Source organism: Trematomus bernacchii, unplaced genomic scaffold, assembly GCF_902827165.1.
Source record: "Trematomus bernacchii unplaced genomic scaffold, fTreBer1.1, whole genome shotgun sequence".
In the NCBI taxonomy this organism is placed as follows: Eukaryota; Metazoa; Chordata; class Actinopteri; order Perciformes; family Nototheniidae; genus Trematomus; species Trematomus bernacchii.
In genome coordinates, this window is record NW_022987313.1 from 927,501 (window position 1) to 944,625 (window position 17,125).

The window sequence follows — 17,125 nt, forward strand, 5'->3', positions numbered from 1 at the left end:
AGAGCTGTGACTGTCGAGTTTTGGCTTTTTTTGGCTTACCCGGCACAGAAATTGTTTCAAAATTCCCATGAAAGAGTATTTTGGACTGTGGTGCATCTGGTAATTGAGTGCATTTTTTCCTCATGTGACAACTTTCCCCTCGGCGCTGGCGCAGCGTTCGCCTGTTTATCTGCTGCGTGTCACCACAAAGTCAGAATCGGAAAACATCAGATTATTTTAACTCTGCGACAGCTTGGGTTATATTTTGTTGCTTTATCCGGGGAAGCAGTGTCTGATCTTTTTAAGCATCATTTGGTTGCAGACTTCTTAACGGCTCATTATGTCATCTTTTGCCTTAAACAACTTTGATTGCTGACAAGGAGAACTTACAATAAGGACGTGTTACTTTTTGTTGGCTGAAATGATGTTGCAGTGTCCAGTGTTCATTTATTTATTATTTTCTAAATAGCCACATAGACCCAGGTTTAATTCCAGTTAGGTAGCCTTGTTGCATTTAACATTTCCCTCTGTTTTCATGTCTTAAAGTGTACATTTTCCTTTTTTTAAAGGCAAAAATGTCATAAAATGAATCTTTAAAAATATCCAATATGAAGAGATCCATTGATAGTCAAAATAATCATAAAATACACCCTCATCTTTTTTTAAAACACTTAACTTCAGTGTCTCAAAATTGCTCATAATGTTGCATTACCCTCCAAAGGAACCAATAGTGACTATTAAACAGGACTGTAGGCCATAGTAAAACACAGACATTGTTACAACTGTGGCCACATAGATACATCATGCTGTCTTGGTACCTGCAGGGAAAAGCTAACACGTTCTAAATGCTAACACTCTCTCTTAAGATAATACTTTGCAATACTTTGATTTTGTTCCCTGTTGAGAGTGGAATCAAACACAAATAGTGAAGCAGATGTTTTTTTTTGGCTATATAACATTTCAGTTAGTTCATATTAACCCTGGTTCCAGAGGACTGTTGCACATTGTTCAGGCTGTGTTAGTATAGATGTCTGGTAAAGATGTCCCAGGACAACTGTGCTCCAGTTGTTCTTTCTCCCAAACAGAGGCTCCTATGTGGCCTGTTTGTGCTGAAAGTGAAGGCAGGTCCTGGAGGGAGGGATGATGGGATTAGAGGCTTTCCTGCTATCGTCCTGCTCTCATAAGCACACACACACTCTTAACACACCGGTCCTACGTTGAACAGTTACACCATATTCAAATGAAGACCCGGGGAGAATCAAGATGCCAATAACAAGTCATTTTTTGTTTTAACACATTCCTCATCAGTAAGATTGATAGTTCATTTAAAAAAAAGAAAAAGATAAGAAGCTTGATGGTTGGTGGTTCAGCAGCAATCCGGTTCGAGACAGGAAGTAGCTCAGGAAAGGTTTGTGATCAGAAGCACATGGCGGCTGAGACCAACAGCAGGTTTCACGTAGAGACGGACCCACGCAGTCCCCACCACTCCAATAAACAGCTTCATAAACAGAGCAGTAAACTCCTTTATGTCTCACTGATCCCGCCTCCACCTTCAGACCCTAATCAGATCAAACTGTTTTACAAATTCATGCTGCAAGTCTAGAATAATGCTTAAATGCCAAAGCACAAAGCACAAAGTCAGAGTTTCCTTATAGAGTGAATGCTGTGTAGGATCGCAGACTTACCGAGGCGACACCTCAACGCAGAACAATCCAGGCTTTAGTCTCTTTTTGTTTATACGCTTGTGTGTGTGTGTGTGTGTGTGTCCAAAAAACAAGTGTTCATTTACATTGATCACACTCCATGACACTGATGTCTTTGTAAGCTCTCACACACACACTATCACCATCCCACCCACCACCAGACATGTGTGGGGGGCAGGTCATCCCAGCTGGGGAGTATCAAAAGTTGTGTGTGTTTGTCTATGTGTGGAGGTGGGGTACACTCCCCAGAAGTCCGGTCAGGGGTCAGCGGAGGTCAAAGTTTAACATTTCAATCAGGCATCTCCTCGTGCTGTGTCTGTCTGTTTGGAGACGGTTTCCATCAGCTGTTTCTTGTCTAATGGGTTTTGGATAAGAAGCATTCAGACTTTGAACTTTAAGGAACACTCTGTTCTCTGTCATTAACTTAAATCATTTGCAGTTGAAATTCTGCATGTCTCCTTAAAAAGGATTTGTGCGACAAGTGAAGACAGTTTATTCCCTGATTAAATAAATGTCTCAATATTTCTACAACTTACTACTTACGACATTGCAGGAAATGTTGCCAATTGACGAGTGGGATGGTATGTACTTAATGAAAAAGGCACAGTTTGTAAGATTCTTGATGTTTTCCATAGACTGCTTTTGTTCTCAAGTTTTGTAGTTTATTATCAACTTTCAGCACAGACTTTAATTTTCGCTTTTTCTAATCTCTTCCCTGATTCAGTAAGCCTCTCAGGATACAGAAGTGCTGATCTAGCATCAGTTTTCCCTCCACAGTCTGTGTGAAATCATGTGGTTTTCCCAGACTGACCTTAAATCAATACACCGCACAGCTGACTCGTAGAATATCTCCTCTCCTCTCTTTGTTAAAGGAAAATAAAGTGTAAAAACAAGTTGCTGCCTAAAAAAAGAAGCTCTTACGTCCACATTCTGAGATCCAAAAAGCCGCCTTGTAATCGGATTGGTTCCTCTGTGTTGTTAAAGGAAGTGTGATTATGTTGTATGGTGGCTCCACACACACTTCACAGACCTCCTGGCTTTTGTGAGGCGAGCTTCTTACACTTGTCTGTTGAATTGAAACTAGGCCAGTTCGTCTTTTGAATGACAATTACCATGGACCACCAAACCCAGGCCCTGTGATGAGGCTGCAGGGATGGAGCGCAGGTGGGGGTGATGATGAGGGTATGAAAAGGAGCAAAGGCGATTGGGCGCTGCCAAGACGCTCTCTGGATGTACAGTAGCTTCCGATGCTCGTTAGGGCAGCCGAGGTGGGGGGGGCTGGCACAGGCCGGGGCGGGATGTTTAGAGGCTACGTCTATTTTAACTTGATTTTAGGAGCTCTTTTGATAAAGTGCGGCTCAACTCGGCGAAGAATAGAGGCAACAAGCTGGGGAAACCCTCTCTCTACCCTCCTCTTTTTCTCCTCTCCTCCTTGATCTCCGCCGAAGCCATCCCTCTTTTCTCTCCATCTTCTCCTGGCAGGCTTCTCAGCAACGGTGTGAGGTTGTCAGGCTGGCCCAGATTAAGGGCATTGTCCAAAGGCATTTACATCCGGCCAAACCATATTAAACAGAGATTAGGGGGGGTTTCACTGCACATTGCAAACAAGAAGAGGGGGTAAAGAAGAAGATGGAGCTTTTCCAGGAAGAGCAGGATTTACAATAGGCATAGCTGTGAAATGGAGGAAGAGAAATGTGCTCTTTATGGAGGGTGGGGGCTGGTGGTGGTGGTTGGGGGGTTCCACGGATCCTGTTTGAAGGTCATGTGATGCTGGCTTGTCTGAGGGTGTGTTGAGTGTGCCAAATGGCAGCCAGTCCAGTTTTTCAGCATAGGAAGCAGAAGTAAAGAATCTGTTGGCGGGCCGCAGCGAGCAGACGGGCCGCTGCGAGCAGACGGGCTGCTGCGGAGGACATCGCCGGCTGAAGCTGCTGCTCAGGAAATGTCTTTAAAAGATAAACTCTTTTTATTACAAATTGGATTTTTATCTTTATAAGCTTTAGCCATCCTTTCTTTTTGTAACTAGAAGGGCACTTGGAGATTGCGGACCTAACGCCAATGCTGCATTCACATTCTCCTCAGATGCACCCAAGTCCTTCTTCCAATATTGATGATTTCGTTAGTAAAAACATGTTTGTATATTTATGCATTGAGGTATTCAAACAATGCATTTATATATATTTCTGTGAATTTTGGATAATGCCAACACGATTGGATTGCAGCGCAAAAAACGTTGCAGTTTAAATAAAAGTCAATCTTCCTGTATGTATCCACCCTGTTATTCAGATCTACAAAAAAAATGATGGGTTATTCCTTGGTCCAGACTTCTCCTGTCCAACCAAGTTTCACACAAATCAGGGTCCAACCAACGTTTTTAGGGACATTTTCATGCATTGATTTTTACCAATTTGTGTGCAGAAACACTGAACACCTCCTTACGTCACCCACATGCTCACCAAGTGATCACAAAAATGTGGAAAGGATTATTCCTCTTTTTTCCTAATGAAAAGAGAGTCCATTCTCTGCAGAAGTAGACGCAAACAACTAATTACCTGCAATAAAAAAGGCCATTTGTCACTGAAATGTTAGCCACTGGTTTGAGAACAGCTCGCTCTGCAGATGTTGGAAACATGGGCCGTGTTGTATTATTAGTTCAGTGTAGTTAGGAGGAGGAAAAAAAAGGGGGCTTGATAAAGATAAATGTCCCCTTGACCCATCTGGAATCCATCACTTTCAGAAGTGGTTTCAGCGGAGATATAGCTTGAAAAAGGTATGCTGCTTTTCTACTCAAGAAAAGTACCTGTTAAGCTCCCCTACAGAAAGAGTCTTGTCATTTATTTGACTGTTTATGATCCTTCTTGCCGGCCTGTTTGAACCTGCATGTACATTTCTTTATGCAAAGCAGCCTGGAAGAACAAGAAGACGTCATTCTCCTGAAACAGCAACGTACATCAGCATGGAGAGTCGGTATGATCAAAGGATTCCAAATTGGCAAAATATTTATTTCTTTTTGATATTTGGTTATATTGAGGACCTGCTTGTTAGGCGCAGAGATGAAACTCTGAATTGATTTCCTAAATGTATTCAGCACAGTGATGCCTCAATTTAGTTGTTTACTGACAGATATGACGTTTAGGAAAATAGTCTTCTCACTCTCATTTTAAGGAGGCTGACTCATTGAAAACAACTTGCACACACCCAGACACCAAACTATCTTAAGCATTTCATGGATCTACTCTAAAATTCACAGTTGTCTACTTTAATGTGGAGTTTTCCATTTTCACCTACTGCAACCTCAAGCACTCTAATGTCAGAGTCAAGAGATATGTTTTAAAAAAAAGCTGAAAATGCAGTGACAGTTCACGTTGGGAAAGTTTGCAGTTGCATATTTTCTCTAGAAGAAAAAGTTCAACTGAATGACAATCGGCAAAATTTGATTTGTTTTCTTACTTTGAAATGAGTGCAAGAATTTGTTTTAAAATCATAACATTTTTCAATCTGACAATGTCCTTTTTAAGGATCTTAACACATGGGCAATAATAAGATCCTGGTTAAGCGGAATCAGTTCACTCTCAAAGAAAACCTTCCTGAAAAAAGCACATGTATCGCATTCCCTTTTCCAAAAGTTAGATCAAATCTGGGATGTAGTCATTGGTATCACTGCAGCCACACATGGTCAGCTCATGTGGGAGTAAAGCCCTTTTTGTCGGCACTATAACATATACTTTTCTTGGATAAAGTGGATTTAAGTGCGTCGACTGAGCCGAACGTCATCCGTGTACCCTCCTGTGTCCTGATATGACAGCAGCCATGGCGACAGCTCCTCAGTCTGGTCTACGCTGCTTCCTGTTCCACAGGATCCCTCGTCAGTGTGTGTGTGTATGTGTGAGTTAGAGAGGCAAGAGTGGAAAGGCTTCCCCACATAAAGAGGTCTTTTCATCCCCAGGGCCGCAGCCTGCCCGCCGGCCCCTGGAGAAGTTTGTAGAGGATAAATAAACCTCTTCAGACGGACAGAAAAGATGGAGTCTGTATGCGGCGCACTAACGTACGGCGCGCCGCAGTATCTCAAAGAGAGACTTTATATTATTCTGAAGGGCTATTTGTTATGATATTGAGCCGAGAGGGTAAGAAGGGCCAGGAGGGCAGGGGCCTCTTGATTTATGGAGTGACCGCCTAGCCTGTACTACACACACCCTTACACACACACACACACACACACACACACTTTTTCTCTTTTGCGATCGCAGATACTTACATACACACACATGTACATATCACAGTTACATACACACTCAAAGAGCACATATCACACATTGCTTCCAGCTGGCCCCAGGTTCCGGTGAGAGTGCTCCTACCCCCATCACACACACACACACACACACACACACACACACACACACACACACACACACACACACACACACACACACACACACACACACACACCAGGCAGCTGATAGCTCACACATGCCACACCGGACGATAAACCAGCGGGAATGTCTCGGTGTTGATATCTGGCCGGACTGCACCAAAATGCTGCAGCTGAGCTTTCATTGATGTGCTTTTTCAGAATGACTTTAGGTTGGATTTATTCATGAATTTGATATAAAACATGTCATAAAGTAGTTAACGAAGAATATAAACACAAGGATTTGAAAGGGCAAAACCTTTGAATTCATGTTTTTAATCAAACCAAATGTAATGATTATTTTTTATCATTGTCATGTAAGGCCATTATTGGGCATGTTTTCAAGTAATATCAGACATCATGCAGATTCATATCCTTCTCTGACTTCTGAATAGTTGATTTTTGATTTATTTGGGAGTCTGCCTTTAAACTTTTTCCTGTGATGTCTAAATGTTTTTATCAGTGTGTTTCCATTAAATAAGTGTACAATTTTGGCTTCGAAACAAACAAAAGTTAAGACCATGAACAGTTGTAGTAGTAAAAAATGTTTGTTTTCAACTTGGTACCATCTTTTTTGAAAAAACACTGTATAGCCAAGGCGCTTACCACTTGGCAGCCAGTACCAAGTTAAACCCGCTTGCTAGTAAAACTTTTAAAGTAATAATTAACTTTTAATGTAAATATTCCCAATAACTTATCAAACTTTGTTTAGCAGGTTGTTATCTAAACACTATAGAATGCAAAAAATGTTTATAATTTACTGAGTTCTTTCAAGGATTTGTGAAACACTTTCATCAAAATATGGACCTTTTTTGTCTTTCCAGGACTCTGGTTCATTAAGCTTCAATGTCAGATTCACAGAACCACAAAAGACAAATCGGCCCATTTTGATTTCAGGTGACCAAGTGACTGAACATTCATTCACTTCCACATGTTCCCACCTTAAAGCTGCTCAACAACTGAGTTTTCCACAGCTGGACACACAGCGACAGGATTTTCTTTTCAGGAATTTAAAGTGCTCACTTACTAACTAGGAATCCATCTAGTTGCATATTTCCCAGTGACACACTTGCATGACTACATTTCAAAGAGCTGTCTCCTGTCACTGTGATCAAACCTGTGACCGTACATTACAGTACGTTCACTTGAAAGGTAGAGCGAGGCAGCATCAGTCTCCACTAAAGCTCAGCGGCTGGTAGATCTGTCCTGAAAGATCGTGCTGTGGCACAAAGGGAAGTCTTTCAAACCAGAACCACTTTTATTCAAAGCAGCTTTTCCCCCCACATTTAAATCTGCATTTCAAAGTGCAGGATCTGAAGCAGAGGCAGATATTTAGTCATTGCTGGTGACTGAAAAAGGGCGCTTTGCTCTTTGCTCGTTTACCTGAGAAATTGAGTTTTTAATGCATGAGAAATATATCTTTGTTTTGTTGTGTTATTGCATTTGTTTCGCCTCTGGCAGAGTAAACACACAAGCAGTGAACAAACGTTCCCCCTATCTATTTTCCCAGGATCAAAGCCACAGCATTGCCTAGCCTTGCTATGAACAAACCCTTATTAAATAAATTGTTTTTTATAACCCACATTTTTCTCCAAAGAGACCACAGTATGCTTTGAATAAATATAGAGGATAGTTCCAAATAACAAACCTGACACTATCTGAATGGTTCGACACAATTAGACGTAAGTGAGAAAATATGTTCTTTTAATTTGGGTGAACTAGCCCTTTAAGCAGTGTGTAATACAAATAAATAGTTTTCGTCGCTGCCAGAGGAGGTTGTGCTCGAATGCTCGTGCTCCATAAAGCCGAAGTGAGCTATGAGTGTCTGGAGATTATTATATCTACCCCATAAAGCTCGATTTCCCATGTTTAAGACCTGCAGATATTCTTAGCCCCATTTTCTCCTTTTCTTTCACAGAGGTCATAAGTTATACACGAAAGGTAGAGAGCCATTCATGCTGAGATAGAATTTATGCTCTGTGCACCGTCGCCTCTGTGTTTTTCTTCCCGTGAATGGGCCTTTCTGCTCTCAGAAAGAGGAGTTGTAAATATAGTTGTCAAAGCCAGAGGCCACGCAGAGAACTGCACAGCCACGTTAAGCACATTATGGACTTAACATCTCCAGGATTTTTAATGGGTGCAATAAAAGAGAGAAAACAATTCACAACTCTCTATTCAGTTTGTTTTATTGAAGACCCGCAGTACAAAGAAGAACTTCACTGTAGTTTGATTTTGGACGACTGATGATATACAGACATGTTTCAAAGGAGCGATACCTGCTGGTTCTCCCACATAAACGTCACGTCTGTCCGCCTGTACAGTCCGCATCAGAATCTGAAAGAGCCCATTTATTATTTAAATCTCCTACTATGTATTCCTCGAGAAGATTGTATCGTCTGATTCTAACCTTGCCTTTCAACCCCACCTAACATCAGTTCGAGGCTGTCTGTGAGAGCACTGCGTTCACGTTCGCTGCTTGTGAGCAAGGCCGCTGGTCAACAGTGGGTGTATTTGCCGTCATAAATCAAGCTCTTACCACACCTCATCCACTCTCTTTCCCATGGGCGAGTGTGTTGTGTACTCTGTTGCCCGAGCAGCTCATTGAAAGCCTTCACAGCGTGTGTCTGTGCTACATGCTAGCATATGTGGAGGTATGCATGCCTCTGTGTGCTTATGAGTGTCCTTGTGTTTGTGGCGTTTGGCATGAATGGTTGCCTGAGCGACTAGAGTAGTTACTTTTCTATCTGTATAATTGACTTCTGGATGAGAAGACACCTCTTACATGAGGAGACACAAGGGGAGCCACTGTTTATTTACCCAGACGTTCCCTCCATGTCTCCCCCGTCCTCAGCGGAGACCGGCATCCTTAGCGAAGCCAGTAAACATGTTGATTTTTCCCTGGCTCAAACCAAGCTGGCACATGGAGCTGGTGGAGTAAATGAGCTGGTGTGTGACAGCAAAGGTTGGAGAGGAGGAGGGAGGGGGGCGTTCATTTCCACACAGCCCAGATCTGTCTCCATCTTCGTGCTGGAATAAAAAGTTGCAATTTTCTGACTACCAGAGGCAGATTAGCTGATAGTACGCCAGCGGGTCTGCGGTTATTTCTGCTTGACTGCCTCATTGTTTCAGAACGAACGGGGGTCTTTTTCTTATACTGAAAAAACATGTGAATAATGTTGCCTCTAAATAACGCTGTTTATTCAAAATCCTAACCCCTTATTTACTAGATTTCTACAAATATACCTGTGCTGAGAAAAGTGTTTTGATTGTTTGATTCCTTATTTAGCCTATAACAAGTCCACATATTTCCAAAAATGTAAGCTTTTATCACATAAAGTTTTTCAGGTTACATTTTAAAACAAATCACAAGAATTAACTTAAAAATCTTAAGACTTAAAAAAGACATAAAATCTATATGAAGAATATTGGTGTGTGGAATACAAAGCATCTGTCTGACCCCACTGTGTCTTCTTCTTGTTTGCAGACTCTGGGTCCAGTGAGTCAGCGTTCCTGGAGGACCATGTCCTGGGCATGGGGGAAAACCTGGAGATACCATGTGACCTGGAGGACCACTCCGAGCCCGTCGTCTGGTTCAAAGACGGCGCCGGGCTGGTTCCTGGCAACCGGACGCGGCTGGGCCAGAGGTTGTTGCGCATCATCAACGTGTCGTACGAGGACTCGGGCGTTTATTCGTGTCGGCTCGCACAAAGCAACACGCTGCTCAGCAACTACACCGTCAGGGTGACAGGTGAATGGAATATTTGCTCATGAGATCATTTAATGGTTTATCAGAAACAATACTTGCTTTATTCTTAAGACAAAAAATGTCATCCTGTGATGTCTAAATGCCAATTCCAAGAGTTTTTACATAAACAATTGTCCTTTTGTGGCATGGAAACAGTCTAATGTAAAGATAAGGAACAAAGTTTTTGACTTCACTGTACCATCCTTTTGAAAACCACTGCTGGGAGCAACCCGATGGCCGCGTTTGACCTTATTACGGGCCTCTAGAAGTCCTAATAAATACGATTTAACTAAAGATATAGACATTATCTCCATGCAATGAGGAACAAGATGTAAGATCTGCAAATCACATGTTTAGAAATATGCCTGTTAAATAAGACATAACGCCAAGGACATACACAGATACTCGAGTCAGTAGCAGGGCTCCAATAGAAACAGGCACTTTGGCTGCACCCTGGATCTCTCAGAAAACCGACCTGCCCCAGGTTTTTCTGCCCGTCTGACAGACAGCTAAGAATCAAAGTATTTCCTATCAATAAACACAGTGGAACAATTACAGCAGTGATGTCTAGACATGACAGCTTTTTATACTGACTCGAAGAAAGATGGTGAAAACTTTGCTCAAGAGGAAAGTTCGATTATTTTCTCCTCCTTCTCGGTTTCAACTCCCCGTTAGCTGTCTGCCAACCTGCCAACCTGCACACACACACACACACACACACACACACACACACACACACACACACACACACACACACACACACACACACACACACACACACACACACACACAGCATCGTACTGGCACAGCTTTGCACCAGCCAACACTAAGCCAAGTTTTACACAGATTCCCCCTCCTGATGCACAGTCAAAGGTGAAATTCATTATAGGGTGCGAGGATGAGTGACGTCTTAAACAAGTGTGTGATGCAAAAAGAGTTTGTGTAGGAGAGGGGTGTGGGGGTCAAAAAGGAGCGAGCAGTAGCTTGAAAGTCGGGCGTTTCATTCCCGTAAAACTCATGGACACCAGCTGAGCCTGTTATTGACAACTAATTAGAAAGCAATTAGCTCGAAACATTTCATTATTGAAAACAGATGGGGTGGCAAGAAATGAGAGAGTTCGCTCCCCATCAACACACACACACACACACACACACACACACACACACACACACACACACACACACACACACACACACACACACACACACACACACACACACACACACACACACAGGTGCATGTGTTTGGCTGCAAGTTTAGGAGAAAATTGCCTTTTCCAGGACTGATCAGAGGTGGACAGCTTCTTCTTCTTCTCTTCCTGGACACATGCAAACACACTCCCAGTCCCAACACCACTGACTTATAAAGGAAGATACCCCAACCTTTCCAAGTAATGTTCAGCTCATAAATCAGATTTTTCTTTTTCTTTAAACAAGAGCAAAAACAAATCTCTCATTGAGGTGAGGTGAGATAACTCGATGTGCTTCCAGCTTAGCATGTTTCAGGAGAAAAACCACAGAGCAAGTGAATATCATTTTAATATTCAGTACTTGTAAGACTCAGACTTTAAACAGTAGTCTGTGTTGGCAATATCCTGTTCTCTTGCCCTACTTCAAACACAGAGCCTCGGCTTCATCTAAAATACACATGGACTGTTGTGTTTTCCCTCAAATATTTAAGTAAGGTGTCAGATATTTAGAAACGGTATCAGATGTAACACATGGACGGCTTCCAGGCAGCGCATATATGCAAGCTCATTGTTCTCAAAAACAAACACACACGGTACACATGTTGGAAGAAAGAGGGCTGTATTGTGAGGGACTGAAATATGTTTTATTTGTATTTCATATGTAAAATGTAGTGTATTAAAATGAGTAACTTTGTTTAGAGGTTTTGTAGGGACCTAATAGCTTTGTTAAATATGTTGTTTACACATGGGTGTAGATTAGCTTCAGCCAAAGCAAATATCCTAGTGTGCTAATATAATTAGTTGTAGATGTCTAAGTTCCTGAACTGTTCACTTTAGTGGAGTTGTTATAATTCACATTTTTAGTGCGTTACTCTTTATTTGTACAATCAAGTTTATATACTTCAAGCTAATATTCTAACTTTGGCTGTGTTTAGTGCTAATTAGCAACTATTAGCATGCCAACACGCTAAACAACAGCCTCCTGTAGCTGCTCGCATGTCTGAGTGTTCAGATTTCAATAATATCATAAATCACTCATCTATTAGCTCTATTTTGAGAGCCAGAATACTTTTTGGTTTGTTTTGCAATAATGAAGCTCACCCAGACTGTAATGTGAAGTCTAACTAGCTTCTTCTGCTGAGACTGGAGTGTTGAATTGAGGTGTCAAATAATATAAACTAAAAGCTGCTAGTCAGGCATTTCAGGAGCAGCTTAAGCTAACGGGGTTGTCGAGGTAGCAGCTGGCTCTCATTAACCAGACCCGTGGAGCTGAACCAGAAAACTTGAGGTCAGATTGAAAAATAATTACAACACAGCCGTGAAGATTTGTGAATCTGTTTCGTATCTGCGTCTGGAGAATAATTAGAGGTCATCGGACACGCTTACTGTTAGCAAGAGTTAGCCCCAGAGTGTGTCGCAAAGACAGAAAGAGTTGTTTTTGTATGTGCGTCTGCACACGTGAACACACACCAGTGTGTTTCATTTCTAGCGTCTGTGGAAATATTTTGTTTGTAATCTCTGAGCGAGTCGCCACGCTGCAGAGAACTGTAGACTCATTCATGAGTTTCTCATTGAGCAGGTCAGTTTTAAAATGCATTCATGCGTATGTGTGTGTATTAACTTGTGGTGAACCCACACTCTTTAATCTCCACTGGGCATTTAACAGGCACACAATTCCTGCTTTGTTTTTCCCCTCGCTATTTTCCTCTCGCAATGGGCTACAAGCTTTCCAGATGTACTTTGTGTGTTATCTGATGGCTGACATAGTTCAACTAGTCTGAAGAATGAGAAACTTGTCCAGATGATTTGGTACAGATCCAAAATAAGATTTGTTCAACTTTCTTTTTTGAAAATGAAATATTAAATCGGCTCTATTTCTCTTTCATTTTAAGATTCACTCTCATCTGGTGATGATGAAGACTATGACGAAGACCCAGAAGATACAGGTAATGAAAATGGTGAATTCTTAATTTCATTTATTTATTTTTTTTAAATACATCCTTTTAGTGAAATTGCCATTCAGTGTGAGCAGCATGGCACTAATTTGAAACTAAAGATATTTTAGGACTCATATGCTTATGATAAACGACATTGTATAGAATTAAAAAGCCAATAACCCTCAAAACAAAATAACTCAAAGTAGCAACAACTAAAAATGGGAAGAACTAATATCTGTATAAATCTTCATATTATTTTCTACCAAACTTTTTTCTACCAAATCATCAAACTAATGTTCCATATTTGTAACTACCTATAATGAGACCTCAATATGAGCTGGTGTTTTTTAATACCTTTAATACCTTACCCTTTTTAATTGTGATCTGGTGATTTATAAATATTTAGCTTTTTTATTGACTGCTATGCTGTTTTTCGAAAAACATGTCATTGAAATGTAAAAAAAATAAACTTACAGTCCTTCTACATTTCTGAAAGCAGAACAAAGCATCCTCCAGTATTTCTGTCCTGTAGCTACAGTATTCTTAGGACTTAAACATTGAGCATGAATGTGTTTTTAATGTGCAGAATACAACCTGAGTTGCATTAAGGCAGCACAACTATGTCGTTAAGCCTAATGAGCAGCACCTGGTGCCACACACAGCTGAGTGACCCGGAGCTGTGAGCTGCTGTGAGGGTCAGAGTGAGGGGAGTTACACATTATCATACAACTTTATTATTATTTAGACATTATTATACAACTTTATGGGAACATTAAGAAGTATAGCTTTTAAATAAAGAATTATTGTATCCTTATATGGGCTTTATTAATGTTAAATATGTGGTTAAATCACTAAACTAATCATAATCAAACCACAGTTAAAATTACAGATTGCGTTAGTTTTTTATGTAGACAAAAGTTACTTAGCAGTACAAACATCAAATATAAAACAAGTTAAAAAAAGCAATGGCAACCAGCATGACTTGAAAAAGGACGCCAATGTACTTATTGTATACTGAACTATAATTTGATTTAAAAGAATAAATAACTGAAGTGTTCCTAATGGATAGTTTTCATGTTTGAAAGACGTTTATTAACACAAAACCTAAAACCTCACAAACGTTCACAAACTCCTTATCAAGTCTCTATATCTTTAAATTAAGGATTATTGTGTGGCAAATCCTATTTATTAACAAACCTTATTACATGATGAATTGGTTGAAAAGTGCAGCCGAGTGTTTGCTGTAGTTCCACAGTCCTCTTGTGTGTTTATGTCGTCCACAGTGAATCTGCATTATAGAGTTTCACTTGTCACCGTGATAAAAGATGTTGTCTGTAGGAGCAAAATAAATTGCTTAGAAGGGAGCTTTTATTGGCAATTACGTGACAATCATTGGATTTATGCAACTGATTAGATTTATATGAGTGTGATCTGGGTTTTTATATCTGTAATTGGAATTATATGGCTCTCATAACTGCTCACTGTGCTCGTATTAAAGCCTCTCCCCAGAGCACTATACCGAAAGGCACTATCGCACAGATCAAAAGCTGGTGTTTCTGCTGCAGTTTAACACTCACTGTTGTGATGTGAGCTGTTTTGGCATTCGGAGACGTGCTGAGTTCAGGTGCAGGTGAACAAAGAACAATGAGCGATGGCTTCTTCTGGCTGCGCCCGCTTGACACACTCTGTTCTGTCAGCTAGCATGACTCCATAGAGACTTAAAGCGTATCCGCCCTTCAGAGGGCTCTCGACCAGCCAGACGCATCACTGTGCTGCCTTTGTTGTGGCATATGGAGGGAGACAGAGGAAGGTGAGCGGAGAGACAGTCAGACACAGACGAGGAAAAGAAAGTAATGAAAGAAAGGATAAGTGTGAGACAATAGAGCCTGACACATCATCTCTAAAACCTGCAGAAAATGTTTATACCGTTAAAAATTAACTTTACTCTCACTGTTTGCATTAGACCAGTCCACATAGTGACAGTGGACTGCAAGTCAGTAAAAAAACACCCAAAACCATGCAGGCGGTATCCGATAGTCAATCATATCTTGAACTGAATCCCAGTCCAACTTAACTGCTCGTCAAAATTGGTGCCAGAGGCAAAATGTGGAACTGTTTTGGTGACGGTGCGACAGGTGAACGCCCAAGCGAAATCAAAGCCTCTTTGTAAACGTTTCGACCAAACCAAGTGTTGTCACACTCAACTCAAAATAAAACAGACACAGTGGCTCACACTTTGATTATTAAACAGCTCAAAAGCCGCCGGGGCGTCATTAGTGTTTCACCCAACCTATTGTCATCCAACTACAATCATTAAAAGCTGTCAAAGTATCGACTGGCGAGAGAAAAAAGCAGTTTTAGTTTCTAGCAAATGATGGGACAACTGCACATTATAACCTAGATGAAGGACTGTTCTATTGGGCTGCATTAGGTTTAGCTACATGTAGTTGTACCGTATAAAATTGCAAGAGCAGCTGGAAAACTCTTGTATTAATCCCCAATCTCTCTCTCCTTATTTCTGGACAAACTAAATATAATAAAATGGGCAAAAATATGATGTATAAGTAATCACCTTTTATTATAATCCTCTTATTTTACGACTGTAAAAGTAGGCTTTAAAAGTATTTGGTAGCACTCAATTTAATGAACATAGGAATGTCTGTTAATATTCTTTGTCTTGGCTCACTTTCAACATTTAATCCCTGCATTTGCTCACGTTGGATATTGGAGAATTAGACGTGTAATCTTTATATTCATACAGCATTGCCGTTTTCTATAAAGAGATGCAAGGAGATTATAGAAGAAAGCAGCAGAATAAGCTTTAGAGTTACAATGCAAAACGCTTCCCGTTGCTGTACTGAAAGTCGCTGTGGACAAGCTTTTGCACCTGCAATGTAAAACCTGATTGTGTTTTAATGCGCAGCTTCAATTCATGGTGAAAGCCTGAAGTGTTTTCTAAATGGGCCGAAGTGGCAGCAATGGCAGGGCTTACTGCAGACATCCTGAATGCCGGTAAATAGCCTCAGACTGCCAGACTTAATCTCTGCATGTAAGTCTACCTCATGACATACAAGGCTCCGATTTCCTAGCCAAAAGGAGAGGGATTAGCCCAGAAACGTTAAACCCCTATCGCTGCTTAATGTGCGCTAAGCCACCGCTAATTAGCCGGCTATAGCAGGAAGGATCCATGTGACGAAACGCACAGCCAGACGGAGAGTCCCTGTCGGTGAGCGGAAGAACCTCCACATCCACATGCAGAGAGGACGTTAATAAAGATGTTGGCATGGTGAAAGAGTCAGGCTATTAATGAGGAAGTTGGGATGGAAAACATTCGCAGATTGACAGCGAGACAGGGGGAAAATTGCAGGGTGAAAGAAGAGAAAAGACGGCAATAAGGAAGAGAAGATTTGAGAAGTTGAGTCACTGTAGCTGCCAGATGAAATGATGCTGCTGGCCACAGCTGACTGTCCTCAAAGCAGAGACAAACAGATAGAAAGAAAGACAAGAAAGCTGCTGCAGTCATGAGCTCATTCTCCACCATCCTCCAGAAGTCACTCAGCTCTCTCCCCCGATGGTCTTCTGGCAAAAAGCAGAGAAGGGAGGATAGATGCCTGCCAAGTAGACAAAGTTAATTCCTTTGCACAAATCAGATTATCGGCCAATTTGACACTAGAATTGTCTTTAATTTTTCAGAACAATAGCAGCCATGTCTGTGGTGTGTGTATATTTTCTATTTAGGTAAAGGCAAGGTTTAGCAGGACAAACTGTGAAGTTTTAACCAAACTGTGACGTTGATATTGGCTGCAGAAATCACACAAATAAGGTCAAAGTTTGTGCAAGTTATGCCATCTTAAAGTGTGTAAATCATTACTGATTATGACATCACCAAGCAAGGAAACTCCCATGAAATCTACTTTGGTAACGGCCATTTTAACATACAAATACAAATATTTAGTTTTAAAGTGCTTGAACAAATCCTAAGTCACCATTCGGTCCAGGTTTTAAGACCAAATGTAGAGCTGTCAGATGAGCAAATAAAAGCACATATGAGTTATTAAAGTGAGTATCTTTCGCAGTGTGAAAAGCAGGGTACAAACACTCCTGCCTGTGTGTGTGTGAAGTGAAAGGGCAGCGTGTGTGTGTCGGGGGGGAGGAATGTTAACAGA

At 41.1% G+C, this 17,125-nt stretch overlaps 1 protein-coding gene across 17 annotated transcripts in view; it reads left to right on the top strand.

Moving 5' to 3' along the window:
• fgfr3 (fibroblast growth factor receptor 3) overlaps nt 1-17,125 on the top strand; it is a 69,553-nt gene that overhangs the window by 14,238 nt on the left and 38,190 nt on the right. For 16 of the 17 annotated variants that reach the window (XM_034135963.1, XM_034136537.1, XM_034136055.1 and 13 more), the window contains exons 3-4: nt 9,572-9,835; nt 12,915-12,980. In XM_034135963.1, the coding sequence (XP_033991854.1) occupies nt 9,572-9,835; nt 12,915-12,980 (330 nt within the window). The remainder of the gene's footprint in view (nt 1-9,571; nt 9,836-12,914; nt 12,981-17,125) is intronic. The other variant, XM_034136447.1, reaches the window with a different exon arrangement.